The following is an 18,980-nucleotide window of genomic DNA, read 5'->3' on the forward strand; positions in this document are numbered from 1 at the left end:
TAATTGAAACATAATTTTAGCAACAAAATAAGAAATAGTTGAAACAATTTCTAAATAAACAATATAAAGAAATAGTTAAATCTCCATCATGAACTCAATTTAAGAAACAAGAAAATTAAGGACAAGAAAGAGGAATCATGATTTTGGTTTATCAAACTAGTGTTGTTCTACGGACTTCTTCGTTTTGATATTTTTTATAAAAAAACATTCAAATAAGATAATTTCTATAAATTTTGCATCCAGCGATGTAAATTAAATAAATATCTTTATCAACATGTCAGATATGTGCATAGTGACAAACACCATAATTAGCTGTGCGGTAATTCATGTTGAAAAAATAATGTCAAACTCGTGTTCAGTAATTCATGTCAAACATACGTATTTCTATTAAATGTGGACATCAATATGATATATGAGTCATTCAATCATGACAAATAATGAAAGAGAAGATAATTGAATAAATAAAAGTTAAATGATATGAGATATTTGAAAATCTCAAATACTTAATCCTCTTTAAAGAGTAAGGATAATTTGTACTACCAATATCTATTTGTCTACATCCTCACAACAATAGTAAACTAAAGTTTTCAAGAAGGGAAAAAAAGAGAAAGTAAGAAATCACATACAAATATTACATTTGTGAGTGTACCGAATGTCTTTAATGAAAATATTGTCTAATAGTAAAGATTGAAAAAGAAAGAGAGAGATAGTCCAGTTGTCTAAAAAAATGTTAGAACTGCTGGTTATTTTAAAATTGAAAGTTCGATCTTTTTCATAACTTGACATCCTTTGCGAAGGTTTTTTTTTATAAAACAAAGATTGAGAAAACAACATTGCGAGGAATTATATTAATAAGTAACTTATTTTAATAGTGATAACAAATGCTTCAATTTTCTAAAGTTGAAAAATAAAGTAACTTATTTTAATTGTGATAACTTATTTTTTAAAATAAGTAACATATTTTAATACTTGAGTTATTTTTAAGTCGTTTTTTAAAAGTAAAATTCATGAGCACTTTAAATTCTCAAGTTTTTAAATCTCAATATACAACTATTTAAATCTCTAATGTCTATCATTTAAACTACTACGTTCAAGCGTTTAGACCTTTGATATCGATCATATAGTATCACACGTTTAAAATAGCATACTAAAATATTTAAAACACTGCAATCAAACTTTTAAACCTTCGTCTACAACCTTTTAAAGTACTTGTGTCAAACCTTTAAATCTTTGTCTACAACTGATTAAATAACTTGTGTCAAGCATTTAAACTTTTGTGTACAATCCTTAACTTTCAGTTTTTTTTTTTTTTTTTTTTTTTTTTTTTGCTTCACAAGACTTTAAATCTCTGTCTACAACCGTTTGAAGTTGTTGTGTCAATCATTTAAATTGTTTCCATGTCAGGTTTAAAAGGTTGTAGACTGAAGTTTAAAATTTTGAGAATTTAATGTGCTTATGACTTTACTTTAAAAATAAATAAAAATGATGACTTAAAAATAAGTCAAAAGTATTTCGTTGGAAAAATGAACGAGAATGGTCAGAGAAAAAAAATAGAGCAGGTGAAAGTAATATTTTCTTTTTAGGCTTGAAAACAAAAGTAGTTAGGAATTAAAACTATTCAGATTTAGAATTAAAAGCTTAAATATGAGCGTTGAAAATGAAAGTTAAATATTAAATACTTGGAAAGTGTGCTGGAAAATTTATTTGGAGGATAATTATCATACTCCTATATAAAAATTGTTAGATAATTGTATTTTTTTTCTTATAGTAATTATAGCCTACAATGGAGATTTGAAAAATATATATATATTTGCAAAGATACAATTGCAAATCACCAACTCAATTCAATGTATGCTGACAATTAAAAACAAATTCAGAATTTTGACTTTAATTGTTATTCTCAATTGTTTTCCTCTAAAAAAGAGTAAGGCCCTGATTTTTTTTAGTTTGAATCGGATCTAAAATAAATTGATCATATCCACAAAATATATCTTCTCTTAATGACTTTAACTGATCTAGGGAATGATCGTAATTTTTCCTAAAAAAAATGACTTTAACTGATCAATCCGATATGTATATTTACATTCGGAGGTGCACTTCAATCCAAAAAAAATTTGGTTAACAAGACCACGTATCCTTATAACTAATTTGCGTAGGCTTCCATAGGAGGTCGTCGACACCAAAATAACCTCCGCAGCAATTTCCGGTCGAATTTTTTTAGTTACCATTTTAAAAAAATAAAAATAAATGGAATTGACATAAATTTGGAAAAAAAAAATCAATCGTGCCAGTTATACAGATATTATCTGAGTATAACTCAAGGTTGGAACACATATAGGGTGCGTTTGGATGCATTATCTGCGCACTCTCTAAAAGTTAGTTAATACATACATGCTGTGACGAATATAACATCATGTAGGATATGGTAACTGTCTTATTCTGAATTTTGAAATTTAATTTACAGATATGAGTTTTTGAGCTTTTGCCCTATCCTGAAAATCAGGTTTGGCCTACCTTGGACTTAGCCCAATCCGAAATGCAGCTCTAGAAAAAAAAACTGTGTAGGCACAATCCATTTTATTTAGTAATAAGCAGCATGTTTTGTTTAAAATTTGTGCATCTGAAAAAATAAAATCGCATAATCCACTATTGTGATTTCCTTTCTATTGGCTCTGACAAATTTATCTTGGCAATGCATCACTTCCTTCTTTACAGCTGCAATTTCTGCTCAGCCTCTTAGGATCTCAGGTCGTCGCTCTTCTAATCCTCCTCTACTCAGGCGCTCCTCTTTCCTTCGCTCAATCAATTTGTCAGTGCAGTTCAGCAGTTTCAATTTAAGCTTAATTGTGATTTAAGTATCTATTTAAAATGAATTCGATTGCTAATCGCGATTTCATTAAAAAAAAATTAAAGATTAGTTTCAATCTAATAGATTTGAACCCAATTCGATAATTTTTTACTCTAATAAAAATTCTGTATACGTTCCTGCATACGTGCCTATACCTTTGGATTTGGGTGGTGCGTAGATATATAATATAATTGAATTTTCTTTTTTTGCAAACTCGTGTCATCTCCAAATATTTTTTCTTTCAAACCATGACTAATATAGATTCGGTAATTTCGGAGGCATATATCTCTTGTTACGAAACATTGAATGGAGTAAAGTTATAATAAATTGAATATTTAGGTGTATCCAGCGAAATGTCATCTGATTTTATTGTAACCGGGGTGTGGAGAATGTAAATAAATGTGCTTTCCTCAAAAGTTATCATGCTTGTTCATACAGTGAATCTCACATGAACCTCTCACCACATTTTTTAGGCAAGGCATCTCTTGTAACGGCAATGAATGGTTAAAAATTGATAATAAATTGAATGTTTATATTTGAGATCGGGGCTGGTGTAATGGTCATTGGACTATATTCGGTCTGATAGTCATCTTGATGCAGACCAAATAAATCAATTAAACATAAATTTTGATGCATATTAAACGATTTTGATTAATTATCAGACTTAATTTGATCCGATGTTTATTGGACTTGCCCCAAATTTATTCAGGACAAAAGAATATCGAAATAGTTTGAACCGAAGAGAGGTAAAGGCATTCGTTTCTCTCAAACTTAATTTGCTCGTGCTTGAAATGTGATATCTCATATCTGATATGATACACTGAACCAATTTTCCAAAAAATTAACCAAGAAACAAAAATATACGGTACACGAACCTCCCACCAATGACCAACCTACATTGCACTTTTGAGACGACCATTTCCAGTTTAGGAAACTTTTTATCTTCGGTGTATCTTCGGCAAATCAAATTTATCTTAAATAATTTAAATACAAGACAATAAGAAAATAATGTTGTTATTCTCACTCGAATAAAATTGAAATGCATTTTTTCTCTTCGAAATAATGTGTTAAGTTAATCTATTTGTTAACTTAATATATTATAAAAAGTAGTAAATTAGTACTATTCTGAATTACAATTGAAATAACATCTACACAATTTTAAATAAAACAGAATTAACAATTTTGTTATACTATTTAGCTTAACACTCTTCACGGATACTAATTCAAATAATACTGTTCTTATACAAAATGCATACATTATTCCTAAAACTTAGATAAACTGACCTTCACACCAACCTTCATGGTAATTTTAGGTATCTAAAACCTAGACATTCAATTTAACAATTTAATTTCTTGCCGTTATAAGAGATATCTTGCCTCCATAAGATATGGTACATGCACGAACCTCACACCAATCTACATATTGCCAGTAATCATTCTTTTTAAGTTAGACTGAAATTAATCATATTGTGATTGCTTTTAGCGTTCAAAAATTAAGAAAAGAAATTGTCATACTGCTCATAAATTATTTTTGATATGAATTATTTAAAATTACAAATAAAATTTCACCTCAAATGACTTAAGTTGCTTGCATATGTTTTTAGGCGCAGATCGGGGTAGATGACAATTGAAATAATTTAGAAGCAGATAGATTGTGCTCAAGCATATGCCTATCCCATCCACATAACCCCAACATCCGCGAATATTTCAGACATAATTTGGTCATTACGGATATTTAGTTGAATGAATAAAAATGTAATCGAAGTATTTAGGTTTGTCTATTAATTGATATTTGGAATTGTTCGAACTGATGACGTCATATGAATTTCTCAAAGCCTCCGTCCCGCTTAACATGTGGTCCGCTCGCATTCAAGCCAAGCGTCGCGGTCCAACCATGCGTTACAAGACTGGAGCATTTCCAATTTTCAATGGTAAATTATATTATACAATTACAAACCAAGTTTATTCACAGAAAAGAGGAATGCGGTCAATTAATCATTTATACGCGGGGCCCACCTTAGTCGTAACCTTCCCGAAGAACAACGTCTGGCTCAAAGTTCAAAGCATAACATCCAGTCCTGAGACCAAAAACAGAAACCAAATTATTTGGCAAAAAAAAAAAAGGAAACCAAATTACTGAGCGTTCATTGTAAAATTGCGAAGTGATAAATCCCCACTTGACCAGGAGGCGCTCCACCGTGGTTCCAGCATGAGGTCAAATGTGGCGCTCTGTGAAGCCTCCACGCCAGCAAAAGTACTATCTGTGGTCCCCATCCGGCGCTACGGTCCATCTGATATAATCTTTGCCTCCAGTAGGTTCTTGTCGAACCTGCCTTTTTAGAGCTTATATCACCACAGATTTCTTAATCACCGTTCACGCTCACTCGCTGAAATTGGCATTGTAACCCTTGAACTGTAGCGGATCCAACCAAGACACGTGTTCGCTGGAAATAGCCTATAAATAAGCGGGTAGAGCGAGCTTCTCTCCCCACCGAAGGAGGAGATAAGCACAGAAAGGGAGAAAAAGACAGAGAGAGAGAGAGAAAGAAGGTTTTTGTGTGAAATTAATCCTCTGATTTCTTGTAGCGAAGAGAGAAAAAGAGGAGAGATGTTTATCGAGAAGTTCAAGGTCGATAGCCCGAACGTGAAGTACACCGATAGTCACATCGAGTCGTTGTACCGGTACGATACGACAGAACTGGTACACGAGACCCGCGATGGTGCCTCCGAGTGGGTTGTGAGGCCTAAGACCGTGCAGTACAACTTCAAGACCGACATCCATGTTCCCAAACTTGGGTACGCCTAGCAATTTCCTGTTAAATCATTTTATTCTCTATTTTTATCTGCTGGTTTCTGTTTTTTTCTGACCGTTTAATTTTTATATCAACTTGTGAACTGAATTTTGTTTGTCAGGGTTATGCTCGTGGGGTGGGGAGGCAACAACGGGTCCACTTTAACTGCTGGGGTTATCGCTAACAGAGAGTGAGTACAAACCTTTCCGAGTTCTGACTTTTTTATTTGCAACTTTACCCTTCAGATTCGATGTGACATCAGCAATTTCTTAAAGGGATTCTGTATTATATTTTTTTCCTTGAAGAAAAAAGGTTTTAAAAAAAATTAAGGGATTTTGTAGGACACCTGAACTACTTTCTACAAAACCCCTTTTGCTTCTGTGCGTGCAAAAATCTTAATTAGAAGTTCTTGTCACTATATCAAACACAGACTAATCTAAAAAAAAAAAACAAATTCTTATTAGGGGAATTTCATGGGCAACAAAAGACAAGGTTCAGCAAGCCAACTATTTTGGTTCCCTCACTCAGGCATCCACCATTCGGGTCGGATCCTACAATGGCGAGGAGATGTATGCTCCTTTCAAGAGCCTCCTCCCTATGGTAATTACAATCTACAACATTCTAACAAAAACAGAAAAACGAAAAAGAAAAAAACTGGCTGATTTGAAAATTTGTGTGTAAATTTCAGGTGAACCCAGATGATATAGTGTTTGGTGGGTGGGACATAAGCAACATGAACTTGGCAGATTCAATGGCGCGTGCCAAGGTGCTTGATATAGACTTACAGAAGCAGCTGAGGCCATACATGGAGTCGATGGTGCCTCTGCCCGGCATCTATGACCAGGATTTCATCGCTGCAAACCAGAGCTCACGTGCCAACAATGTCATCAAGGGCACCAAGAAGGAGCAGATCCAACAAGTCATCAAGGACATAAGGTACCAAAACTTATATGTTAACATAGCTTACTTCCATATATACGGAGATGACAATGTCTCTGTGCTCTGTAGGAGTATAGGTGTTCAATTTTTGTTGATTTGAGGAAGTAAATATGTTTCAAATACTTAATGCAGGGAATTTAAAGAGAAAAACAAGGTAGACAAGATTGTGGTTCTGTGGACAGCAAATACAGAGAGGTATAGCAATGTAGTTGTGGGGCTCAATGATACCAGTGAGAATTTCTTAGCTGCAGTAGATCGCAATGAGGCTGAGATATCGCCCTCCTCATTGTTTGCACTAGCGTGTGTGCTTGAGGGTGTGCCATTCATTAATGGCAGCCCACAGAACACCTTCGTGCCAGGTACAATAAAATTATAGGACTTTTTTTTTTTTTTGAAAACTTGGTAGAAGCTGCCAAGATATATAAAGCTTTTGTTAATCAGGATTTATGGGGTCCAGGTTGCTAAATTCTGTTTGGTTGGTGCATGTGTGCAATTTGCAGGGTTGATTGATTTGGCTATTAGCCACAATAGTTTGATTGGGGGAGACGATTTTAAGAGTGGCCAGACAAAAATAAAGTCTGTGCTTGTTGATTTCCTTGTGGGGGCCGGCATTAAGGTATATAATTATTTCATTTCCTTAGTAGTATGATATAAATTGCAATCAGTTTTTGACTAGTATTATTTATGTCCAAAATCAATAGTTGCTAAATATTTTGGATTTAGTGATCAAGGAAAGTGACACAACAAATTTCTTGTTATATTGCAGCCTACCTCCATTGTGAGCTACAATCACCTGGGAAACAATGACGGGATGAACCTATCTGCCCCGCAAACATTTCGTTCGAAAGAGATCTCAAAAAGTAATGTAGTTGATGACATGGTCACTAGTAATGCCATTTTGTATGAACCTGGTGAACACCCCGACCATGTCATAGTGATCAAGGTAATAATTATATTCTCTTAACTTAACATCTGTGTTTAGGAACCATTAATTGCTTATAAGATCGATGGCATGAATTGGTTATACTTTGGTATGCAGTATGTACCATATGTCGGGGACAGTAAGAGGGCAATGGATGAGTATACAGCAGAGATATTCATGGGTGGGAAGCAAACTTTTGTGCTCCACAACACTTGTGAGGATTCCCTTCTGGCGGCGCCAATTATCCTTGATTTGGTGCTACTCGCTGAGCTCAGCTCCAGGATAGAGCTCAAAGCTGAAGGAGAGGTATATACATAATCCTCTTCTGTGAGAAATAGTGAACCATTTTTTTTTAACAGATGCTTAAATCTGTTTTATGGTTTTTTCAGGATAAGTTCCACTCTTTCCATCCGGTGGCTACAATTCTGAGCTACCTCACCAAGGCCCCACTGGTAAGTTACAGTTTCTATTTCATATCCGACCATCCTAATTACACTTTGTATGGCATTTAATTACAAAGTGTTAATGGTTTGACAATTTTTATTTTGAAAATGTGTAGGTGCCACCTGGCACGCCAGTGGTGAATGCATTAGCCAAGCAGAGAGCTATGTTGGAGAACATCCTGAGGGCTTGCATTGGGCTGGCCCCAGAGAACAATATGCTGATGGAATACAAATGAAGTTAAGACCGGATCCGGCCCAGCCCGGATTAGGGAGTTAGTGAAGGCCTATTAATTTGTTCAATGTCCCGGTTTCTCTAGAATTTTCCTGAGCCTCTTCGTGTATTTTATTTTTTCTTCAGTTTTCTTTTCTTTCTTTCTTATTTTGTAGTTGTGGTAGTGGGTGGTTGCAGAATTGATCTGCATTGGCCTACAAGAGGCAATATTGGAGAATTCTTAGTCGTTTCATCGTTTGTAGCGGCCTTTTGTTTTGAATGAAATCGGTGTCATGTGACTTGTGGTGTTGATCTTTTCTGTCCTTTTGTTTCTAGTGTTGTCCAAACGTGAACTTACTGCAGTCTTTCCTGCTATCAAGCTGCTAAGTTAATAATATATTGTTGTCGCCTTGCTTACATGTGAACCAAATGGGTCCAGAGATCGCCTAAAACTTTACTCAGAATGTGAACAGTTAATTAATATCTTGAAGCGATTAATGGGTTGTGACATGAGAAAGCTAAATATGGTTTAATCTTTAAAGGAATTTATGGCTTGACGCCTTGACCCCTATTTTTCCTCAAAAAAAAAAAAAGAAATTTAAAGCAATTTATTGGGTGTTCACTTGAGAGGAAAGTGGTATGTATGAGTTTCAACTTTTTAAGTGATTATGCATATAACTTTAGGAGTTAGGACAATTGTTATAAGCCTAAAGAAGAGCTTGGAAAAAATTAACAGGGCCAACTATTACAGCTAACTTGAAATCCGTACGAATTTTGAGGATTTTAAACAAGTATAATCCAGTAAAAACCAGGCCACCTCATTCCGATGTAAGAGTTCCATCATCAAGACTTTGATTGATGCTGGGCTAAAAAGAATAAAACCCTCAAATCCAGCGATCCAGCCTGGATAGCCGCAAATCACAAACTTTTCCCCACAAGCACATCTACACAAATCTTTTCCCACAAAAGACACTTGCTAGGCCCTCAACACTTAACAAATGTCTCTGCAATCCTCCAAATCATCACGCCTTTTTGAAAATAATCCCTTCTCTCCATATCCCACAATCTGAAGTGCTCTTCCTTTCCACACTGCCACTCATCATTCCTTCCACCGAGTCACCGACTGCGCTTTAATAGTTCCTTATAGCCTCCTCCAAAAACCTCCAGAGTTCAGAAAAAACCCTTTGAAACTAAACAACCTTGCACCTACAAAACCAACAACACAGTCTTGTATTTTGTTTGTACTTCCAAAAATCAGGAACAACAGTCATGGCTGAAAAACTAGCAATATCCCTCTTATTTTTACTCAACCTAGTTGTAATGGCCATAGGTGCCGACATAATGGCACCGTCACCATCAGTTGATTGCACACCGGCACTGCTCAGTCTTGCTGATTGTTTGACATATGTCGAGCAAGGGAGCAACTTGACAAAGCCAGAAGGGGATTGCTGTTCAGGCCTGAAAAAGGTGGTAAAGGAAGAAGCACACTGCTTGTGCGAAGCATTTTCGGGAGGTTCTGTAATTCCTCTTGACATTAACATAACAAAGGCTCTGGCTTTGCCTTCTGTTTGCAAAGTTAAAACACCTCCAGCCAGCAAATGCAACAGTTAGTACCGTTTTTTCCCCTTTTTTCCCGTTCGTTCTTTTTATTTATTTAATCTTTTTTACTGAGGAAAATAGTGTGTTAGCTGCACTAAACTTAACAAAACAAAAAACAAAATGGCGGTGTGCATCCTTGTTTTGATCCAATTTTCTTGTGTTTTTTTATGTGCTTGTAGCATCTATATATGAATAGTTTGGCATAATTTAAGTGCGTTAGAAATAAAAAGACAAAATACCAACTGGTACAATGTCTAAACAATCTATACGTGGTACTGACTAAGATGGGCAAAATCTTGACTGTTTGTTACAAATAGGTATTCGCCCTTTGCTCTCCGAGTTTGGAGGAAAAATAAAAGAAAAAAAAATGAGAAGGTTACATTGATTACACCCCAAATTGGTGAGGAATAAGAATTGGAGAAATGTATAGAGTAATTCACCTCTATTATATTCCATTGATCTTGTGTATTTCAACTTGAAAGCAAGGTCAATTTAAACCTTTTCTCCCCTTACTCTTCACCTCCTCTAAATAACCTTGGGAGCGAAACCAGAGGTTTCTACTTGCACAGCTAACAACTCACAGGTTGATCTACCCAGCAAATACAGTCTCATAAATAACAGCAGCAACTAAAATGCTAGTATTATTTTAGAAAGCCTGGCAGCAGCTACCAAGTGGAACTAAAATGCTAGTATACTCTTTAAGATTTATGATAAAGCATCTCTTTTCAGGAAATATAATTTTAATTATGTTTTTGCTGTTATAATTAATGATCTTTTTGTTCTTGAATTTTGTTTATGCAGTTCTTGGTGCGCCTGGGAGTGCTCCTGGTACGTTTTTTTCTTCTTTCAATTGCTTCTTCATTATCTTAAACTAACTACAAAGCCAGACTTAAAAGATTAATTAAAAAATATACAAAGCTAGATAATACATCAAACCTGGATATATTATTGGGGGTGGTTTATGGTGGTCATTTTGAATACAACAATTAATGAACCTAGTTGCAATTCTAGTAACAATTACTTGGAAAAAGAATAGGTTCTTACAGAGCAGATCTTGTGATTTCAGAAAAAAAAAATTGTATGGTATTTTCAGATGTTCGATTTAAAAGCAACCAATTTGTTTTTAATGTGGGCAAATATCTTCAATAGAAGGGGAAATTTATAAACCACATTATTTGGAGTTGATATCATTATCCCTCATAAATAGTCCTACTTTGTTAAACTGTAAAAAATAAGCTATAACAAAGAACATAATTAAGATTTTAAATACTAATTTCAACCTTGAATATTAGAATCCCCAACAACTCTTAAGAACTTTGGGCAATTGCATTATACTGGCCGGTATCACTCCAACAACTCTATTATAACTGTACCAATTCTTGCTAATGTTACATTTCTGAAAGTTCTATCCAGAAATGGGAATAAAAAACAAAAGACAATTTTCTACGTTTGCTCAATCAACCATACGCTTGTAAACTAAAATATTTTCTCGTCTCAAGCATGAGAACATTGTCGAACCAAACATTTTACCAAACATTATACTATCGTTATGTTTCCTACAGGCTACAGCATGGTACCATTTTTCCTTTTTTCATATGTACACTGAATCGTTTTCACATTTTCTGGTCTGGCTGGCAATGTACAATAGAGCAATTGATGGAACTCTTTCTTTTTCAGCTGCTGCTCCTGATGAGGGAAGCCCGTCACCAGCTACGGGTGGAGGGTCGTCGTTGGCTACTGCTCCTTCACCAGCGAAGTCAATTGCAGCACATCTCGACGCACTGCAACCCACTACAGTTGCTGTCTTGCTGTTACTTTGCTTCTCCATCAACTTATCGATTAATATTTCAAGTCGTTGATCCTGAAATTCCTTAGTCTTGAATCGAATTTATCGTGTTACGATTGTATTATGCAATTTTTCCTTTTTTTTCCTTCCTTTTGGGATTAATAACGGTTGTATCTTTTATTTTATTTTTGTATTAGCTTTCGTTAATGTCTGTCGATACCGTGCAGTATTATACAAATACGATTATGTCGCATCCAAACTTCTAATCAAATACTACAGGTAGAAGTACCAGATATAAATTTAAATTGAAATATTTTTTTAATATAATCATATACAAATTAATCTAAGTATGCAAACTGCTAAGCAACACAAAATGTTCATAGCGAGATAAAACTATTCATTCAAACAACGAAACAACGGATTAAAAAAATACCCTGGCTGCCGCTCAATCCTAAATTACTAATTCAAGGGTAAGTTCGGTTCGGTTCGATTCGTTGCCACCCCTAATGCAAAGCAACACAAAATGTTCATAGCGAGATAAAACTATTCATTCAAACAATGAAACAACGGATTAAAAAAATACCCTGGCTGCCGCTCAATCCTAAATTACTAATTCAAAGAATTATCATTAATTATATCACTTTGGAAAGAACAGCTATATTTTGCATTAAAGATTGTAGCACCGCAACCATAAGCAATTACGCTAATAATATAGATAAAGCAAATAAGACAACAATATTCCTATACATGATAATTGTACACCAACATCCTCAGACATTACAGAGGCATGCATTGTTATCTCGAGTTCTCATAAAACTGATTTTTGAACAATAGACACAACTGCAGTCACATCATCTAGCTTACCTCCTGTAAAACCGAGGTAGCCTGATGAAAGTGCCGCATCCGCAAACGGACTTCTACCAGATGATGATCTTCCCACCTCTTGTGCTCGTTTTACAAGAATATCTGCTATTTCCTGTAGAAAAATTCAAATTGCTTGTAAAATAAATGTTTTGAAATACTGAATAAATGTTACTAAATAAATGTTTTGCCTTGAGAAATAGATGTCTTGAAATACTGAATATTACCGTGGGTTTTAGATCTGCATCTAGTGATTTGGAGACTACATCAGCTATTTCTTGTTCGTAAATGTTGTCAAAAAGACCATCAGAGGCCGTTACTATCACATCCCCCTCTACAAGATCGATTGAGTAGTTCTGCATAATAAACCGAGAATAATTAAGTTACTTTTTGCAAAAGACATTACAGATTCATATCGATTTTTGCCTTGAGAATTGAGGCTCCATTAGCTAGTAATCCAAAAGCTACCTGGATAAGTCTGGAGGGATCTTCGCCTCTTTCGATCTGCAAAGGGAAATTGAATCCATATACCATAGGAATCGACTTCCTGTAAACCGTGCCATCTCTAATAACCATAAAACCAGAGTCACCTATGTTTGCAGCCCTAAGTACCTGCACCATAATTGTAAGATTAGTCAATACGGCTATGCTTGCAATACTGAACTTTAAATGATACTTCATGACTTTGCAAAATAACCCTATATATCATTTTGCCAATGTTACAATTCATGCTGCTTAGGTTGATTGCATGTACTGCCAAATTTCAAAGCAAAGGTCAAGCTAAGAAAAAAGAAACCTTAGACCCCCCGACATATTCTAATTGACTTCACTATCAGTTTTCACAGAAATCAAATACCAAAATGAAATTAACTTCACCTTTTTCATTCTAAATCTGAAACCCAACCCCCCCACCCACCCACACCCCACCAAAAAAAGTGGTGCATTTAAATATTGGCAAAATTGATTGTCAGCTTTTAGGATGCACCTTTTTATGTCTTCATAGTTCATATTTATTAATATGGTTTGGCTTTAATTTAACAACACTAGGGTAACTGAACAATGTGACAAACAAACGGTCTCATTTTCAAATGCAGTAAAAAAAAATATTCACCAAAATGTTTATCAGAACAGATTTTTGTTGTTGTTGTTGTTTTATTTCATATCAGAACAGATTTGATATAATAAGGTGTACCTGGCCATCAAAATGAGCTACTAAAACAGTGGAGGAACCAGGAGACCGTGCCTCAGCTGCTGCTTTGACCAACAATTGGCTGGGTGTAAGGTCTTGCACATCTTTGGATGCAGAAATTATTCTATGGCAACTGTCCATCAGTTCTCTTGCATATAACCCTGCATTTATACCTGTCGATGACAAAATAAAACAGAAATATCCAGTCATAAAGTTTCAATTTGCTGACTATCCAAAATTGTGCACCATGCAAAAATTCTTTCTTTTCAAGCTTCCAGGTTGTCTACCTTGCTTATTTTATTTGTATTCAGATTAGTCATTGCAGGATACAGAAAGTCAAAAGTAAGAAATGTGCGACCAACTTCTTTTCTAAACTTTTAGGAGCATAATTCTGGTCATATCGTCAACAAAAAAAAATATGGTTGCTTGAGAAAGGCACACAAGTATGTTTGACAATGCAGATAAGAATGAAACAAATGATATGGAAACTACCTTCAAATGACCATTGACCAACACCATCAGCTACACCAAACCAGTTGTCAATTGCAAAATACGCATCTTCCCCACCTGTCCGTACCTGAATAGAGATGTATTTAGATTAAGAATCTCATCAAAGAAACTTGCTTTCAAATATTGAGATCAGAGTTTCTGACTATTAACCTTAGATGGATGAGGAAGAATTGCACCACCTGAAGCCAAGTAAAGACTTGATTCCGGCAGGGTTCCACTAAATTGCACAGATAAACATTAATTATAAAGAAGAAAACAATGAAGTTTACCAAAAAAATACCAAAATACATGTATATGTACCTAGGAAGTTTGCAGAAATCTTCCTTCATTAGTTCAGTGCCCTGCACAGTATAAACAATCTCAATGAGGAATATGAACAGCCTACAAATTAAAAAAAACATGAAATAGAGTAACAATTTAGCCATTGAATATACCAACGGAAGGCTATTCTCTTCATCATGTTCTTCTATACTAGATATACTCGACTCTGTTTCACTGTCAGTGTCAGATTCGGGTGCAGTAGATACATCAGAAGCCTCATTAGACTCCAAATTACTCTGATCCGTCTTTATTTGATCACTCCTCCCATCTTCACTGAGAGAGTTGGCCTCTCTCTTTTTGTCATTTAATGGTGGCTCACTAACACTCTCTTCTGTACTAATTCTCAAATCTGATGATGATGATGCATCAACCAACGGATTTGCATCAGTTACTAAAACCACAGTTTGTTGGCTCTCAAAGCTGGGATTTAGTCCGATTACAGAGCTTTCTCCTTCTTTTTCTTTCTCTTTGTCTGATGCTAAGTCGGTGCTTTTTGTCCCCAATTCACCGTCTCCATCAGCACCAATTGATTTACTAACCTTCTCTTTGTTCGATTCTGCCTCAACACCCGAACCTACTTCAAATTGGGTCGACCTGATTATCTCCTCACTAACCAAAGCCTGCCCTTTGTCAGCATCCATACCTGACGAATCCGATTTCTCTATTTCTGATATCGCTTCAGCACGAGTCTCTTTCACTTTCTTCTCTTGTAATTCAGCATCTTTAGCCTTTAGCCTCTCAATCTCTGACGCATCCATGAACTGAAACAGTACACTACCGTCCGCGAATTCTGTTTAATCCTCCAGGAAGCATCAAGAAGACAAAAAAAAAACGTAAATAAAACATCCAAAATGAAACGAAAAGGAAAATGAAAGAGGCATAAGCGATCTCTGAACCCAGGCTCCACGGTGCACTGGCTTGAAACAGAGGGAACGGGATCAAAATAACGAGTAGAGTAACTACCTTTGGAGGAGGCAAGTTCGAGAGAAGAAGTGGCGCGAGAGGAGGTGGAGGTTGAGGCAGAAGCGGCGGAGAAGCGATAGAGAGAAAAAGAGCGACGGAGAGAAGGTGGAGTGAGCTTAGGAAAGGATGAGGGAGGGAGGCGGAGGTCTAACAGTCCGGCTAGAGGGATCTCTGCCATGGTGTTGGGGTTGGGTTTTAATAGAGGTGGGGAGTATGAAGAGAAGGGGAAAGAGAGAGATAACGATGCTGAGTGGAGCGTGAGAGGTGACAGGAAGGGCAAAACATGACACGTGGGAGAGAGCGGGAGCGTTTCTGGTCGCTTGTGCGGTTAACTGGGCACATGTTTTCTTCCGGTAGTTCATCTGCACTCGGTTTACCGTTAAATTTTCGGATATATTACAATTTTTCTTTGGCAGCTGGAGGGTGAATTAAAGAAAACGGCATTAAATGAATAATTTTATACTCAATGATATTTAATAAAAATTTCAATATATTTTCTTCATCTTCATTTGTTGAAGAATCGGTTTTTTATGTATAAATTTTGAAAATAAACAAATATTAAGGGTGTAGTTGTCTTACTAACTATTATGTTATATAGTAATTTTTTATTTTGTAACAATAACTTCAAAATTGAGAAAAAGTTTCTGTCTGCTGGGCTTTGTCTACCATCTGTCCACAGCGTTATCCATTCCCAGTTCAACTGACTTCAACTGTCTCGGTCCAATCTTCTTTCTCTCTTTCTCTCTTTCTCTCTTCACAGAAACAAGTTATGATCTCTCTTTCTCTCTTCTCTCTCTTCTTTCTCCAGCTACTCCTATTCTTTCTGTTCCGATCTCTCTTTCTCTCTTCACAGAAACAAGTTCTGATCTCTCCTTCCTAGTGAAGCCTCTCCTTTGACGGTCTCCTCTTCGACGGGTTCTTGATCGTGCAGATCTAAACGGCGTCCTCTCATACAGTTCATTTTTCAACGACAACACCACTACTCACCGCTCGCCACTCGCCGGTGCCACTACTCGTCGGCGCTTTCTTCTCTCCGACGGACTTCTCCATCATCTCTCTTAGATTCTAATGGAGAGAGACGATCTAAGAGAGGCGATCTGGAGGAGCGATCTGGTGGAGAGAGATGAGAGCGAGGCGATCTGGAGAAGAGAGATAAGAGCGAGGCTATCTGGAGCATAATCGGGTTATTTTACAGTATTCACTTTGTAGTTTTACAATATGCATCTTGTGGTTTTACAGTATTCAAAACAGTTTATTTACTAATCTATTTGAATGACGTTTTTTATAAGATTTGTTATTTAAGTTACAGCATTGAATGATGAATTTTACAAGATTGGTGCAAGTGAAATGACACATTTTCTTTATGTTTAAAAATTGTTATTATATTGTTTTACATAAGTTACAGCTTTGAATTATGAATTTTACAGGATTGGCGCAAGTCAGTTTTACGTGATATATGTTGTTATTTTTTAAATGTTATATATATCATTTTATGTTATAAATGAGTTTGGTTTACGGTATAGGTGACAAATTTTACTGTATATAAGTAATGTTCTCATATGTACTTTGTATTAGTTATATGATATGTGTATGTTACATTTTATATCAAGTAATTTACAGTATATAAGATATACAAATACAGTGTTATGAAGACAGCACAAAAAAAACAGTGCAAGAGAGCAGCACCAGTGGGCAAGAGTTCACCAGACATTGAATCTAATGTTTCATTCTCACAAGTGGATGTATATATTTTATAGTATTATCTTAATATTTTAACATTATAGAATTTTGCTATTTACAGTATTTATACATTAATTTTTTTTTTCTTATGCAGGCACAATTAATTGAAAGACTTAGTACCTACAGTGAAGAAGATCAGAATTATATAGTTGATAGTGCTTTTAATGTTTTAGAAGTTATTTTTGATGAAGCGTTAAAAGAATATAATGATGAACAATTACAGAAGAAGAGGAAAGATGCTGATATGGGAACCTCCTCGAAAGAAGTTAATGCAGGTATCCAAAGTACTACAGGAGCAATTGTACAAAGTAGAGTATCGAGAAGGGGTAGAAAATCAGGGGCAGTAGAAAACCAGGAGCAATTGCTAATTTATAGTTTATACTTTGTATTTTCACAGTTTACGTTTACAAATTTACAGTATTAAAAATTGTCATTTTTTTGTTTTTATTTAATGTGCTAATGTTACAATTATGTAATTTTATATTTTTTACCTTTTCATTTCAAAGTTTAACTTGATATTTTCACAGCATTAAAAATTGTTATTTTTGAACATTTTATTTTATCGTTTTCATTTGTCCATCTTCAGCATCTTCAGCATTAAAAATTGCATGTCTGTAAATTTATAATTTGAACATATTATTTTTATGGTTTTAATGCTCAATTTTACAGTATTCGCGCAAGTCAGAATAAAATGTAATTTTGCCTTTTTTATCACCTTCTTTTGTCAGAATAACCGCTAATAACTAACACTAACTGCTAATAACTCCCTATAACTGCAATTTTTGAAAGTACAATCTGAAAGTACAACTTTTTTGTCCTGTTGTGCAAGTTGCAATCTTTTTTTAACTATCTTGTGACCACTTCAAATAGTTGCTGGATGTTGTATGATTAACTGATATATTTTATGTGATATATTGTATAATTATACAGCATGTAGAAGTAATTTTACAGTATTCGCGCAAGTCAAAGCTGTGGACAAATAGTGGACAAAAGGCTGTGGACAATTAGATGCTTCCTTTCATTTTCTATCACTTCTATGTTTCCGAGATTTTTAAAAATACCCAAAAAAAATTTATTTTATTAAAATAACTAAGTTCCAGCCAGATTTTTAAAAATACCCAGGTCGTGGAAAAAATTCGCTCCCCGAATTTTTTTTTTAGAGTTTGAAGAAAGAAAATATCCATAGTTTGGTTTTTTTTTTATAAACTCGTTTTTTTTATAATATATGTATATGTATATGTATATGGAGTCCGGCTAAATTGCTGCTGGCAGCAGTTCTGCCCAAGTGTTGCCGGGGCTATATTTAGCCGTGTGATGTCCAAACAACAAATCCAAACCGTTAGATGTTTAATCTATATTATAATATACTTGGAGACCAAATTTTACATTTTTTTTACTTGGAGACCACTTTTATTAAGCTGGTTTGAAAACCGCTGTTTTCAATGCTGCAGAAATTTACTGAAAACAACGGTTTTCAAACTAGCTTAATAAATAGTAAAAAAATTCCAAAAAATGTAAAATTTGGTCTCCAAGTAGATTATAATATAGATTAAACATCTAACGGTTTGGATTTGTTGTTTGGACATCACACGGCTAAATATAGCCCCAGCAACACTTGGGCAGAACTGCTGCCAGCAGCAATTTAGCCGGACTCATGTATATGTATCTATAATATAATATATGTATAATATAATATATGTATATATGTATATATTATATTTATATATAATATAATTACATATAATTAGAGGTTGGCTAAGATTAAAGTGGTAGTTCCTGAGCTTTGGTGCTACCAATTTGTTTTTCAATTTTCAAAGTTCAAAACGTCGATCCGAACCATTCAAGTTGTTCTCCAT

At 35.0% G+C, this 18,980-nt stretch overlaps 3 protein-coding genes across 5 annotated transcripts; 2 read left to right on the forward strand and 1 right to left on the reverse strand.

Annotated features, from left to right (window-relative positions):
- The first annotated feature begins 4,940 nt into the window (after nucleotides 1-4,940).
- Nucleotides 4,941-8,469, forward strand: LOC144559534 (inositol-3-phosphate synthase). Its single transcript, XM_078308587.1, has 10 exons — nucleotides 4,941-5,644; nucleotides 5,762-5,830; nucleotides 6,105-6,240; nucleotides 6,329-6,576; nucleotides 6,712-6,938; nucleotides 7,080-7,195; nucleotides 7,346-7,522; nucleotides 7,619-7,807; nucleotides 7,891-7,953; nucleotides 8,061-8,469. The coding sequence occupies exons 1-10, from the start codon at nucleotides 5,457-5,459 to the stop codon at nucleotides 8,178-8,180; spliced, it is 1,533 nt and encodes a 510-aa protein (XP_078164713.1). The 5' UTR covers nucleotides 4,941-5,456; the 3' UTR covers nucleotides 8,181-8,469.
- A 601-nt stretch (nucleotides 8,470-9,070) lies between these two features.
- LOC144559536 (non-specific lipid transfer protein GPI-anchored 11-like) lies at nucleotides 9,071-11,799 on the forward strand. Of its 2 annotated transcripts, none has more exons than XM_078308590.1 (3): nucleotides 9,071-9,761; nucleotides 10,556-10,582; nucleotides 11,432-11,799. In XM_078308590.1, the coding sequence occupies exons 1-3, from the start codon at nucleotides 9,425-9,427 to the stop codon at nucleotides 11,611-11,613; spliced, it is 546 nt and encodes a 181-aa protein (XP_078164716.1). In that variant the 5' UTR covers nucleotides 9,071-9,424; the 3' UTR covers nucleotides 11,614-11,799. The 2 variants fall into 2 exon arrangements, with proteins under 2 accessions (XP_078164716.1, XP_078164717.1); XM_078308591.1 differs by having other exon boundaries at nucleotides 9,186-9,761; nucleotides 10,556-10,581; nucleotides 11,488-11,799.
- Nucleotides 11,800-12,185: 386 nt separating this feature from the next.
- Nucleotides 12,186-15,638, reverse strand: LOC144559535 (Protein phosphatase 2C family protein). 2 transcript variants are annotated; one of them, XM_078308588.1, is made up of 9 exons: nucleotides 15,385-15,638; nucleotides 14,535-15,211; nucleotides 14,401-14,441; nucleotides 14,251-14,317; nucleotides 14,083-14,167; nucleotides 13,594-13,763; nucleotides 12,870-13,013; nucleotides 12,629-12,757; nucleotides 12,186-12,516 (listed from the first exon to the last, which is right to left on the reverse strand). In XM_078308588.1, exons 1-9 carry the CDS (start codon nucleotides 15,560-15,562, stop codon nucleotides 12,349-12,351), a joined length of 1,659 nt encoding a protein of 552 aa, XP_078164714.1. In that variant the 5' UTR covers nucleotides 15,563-15,638; the 3' UTR covers nucleotides 12,186-12,348. The 2 variants fall into 2 exon arrangements, with proteins under 2 accessions (XP_078164714.1, XP_078164715.1); XM_078308589.1 differs by having other exon boundaries at nucleotides 14,535-15,221; nucleotides 15,385-15,622.
- Nucleotides 15,639-18,980: the final 3,342 nt, after the last annotated feature.

The sequence above is a fragment of the Carex rostrata genome, chromosome 9 (assembly GCF_964058835.1).
Source record: "Carex rostrata chromosome 9, lpCarRost1.2, whole genome shotgun sequence".
In the NCBI taxonomy this organism is placed as follows: domain Eukaryota; kingdom Viridiplantae; phylum Streptophyta; class Magnoliopsida; order Poales; family Cyperaceae; genus Carex; species Carex rostrata.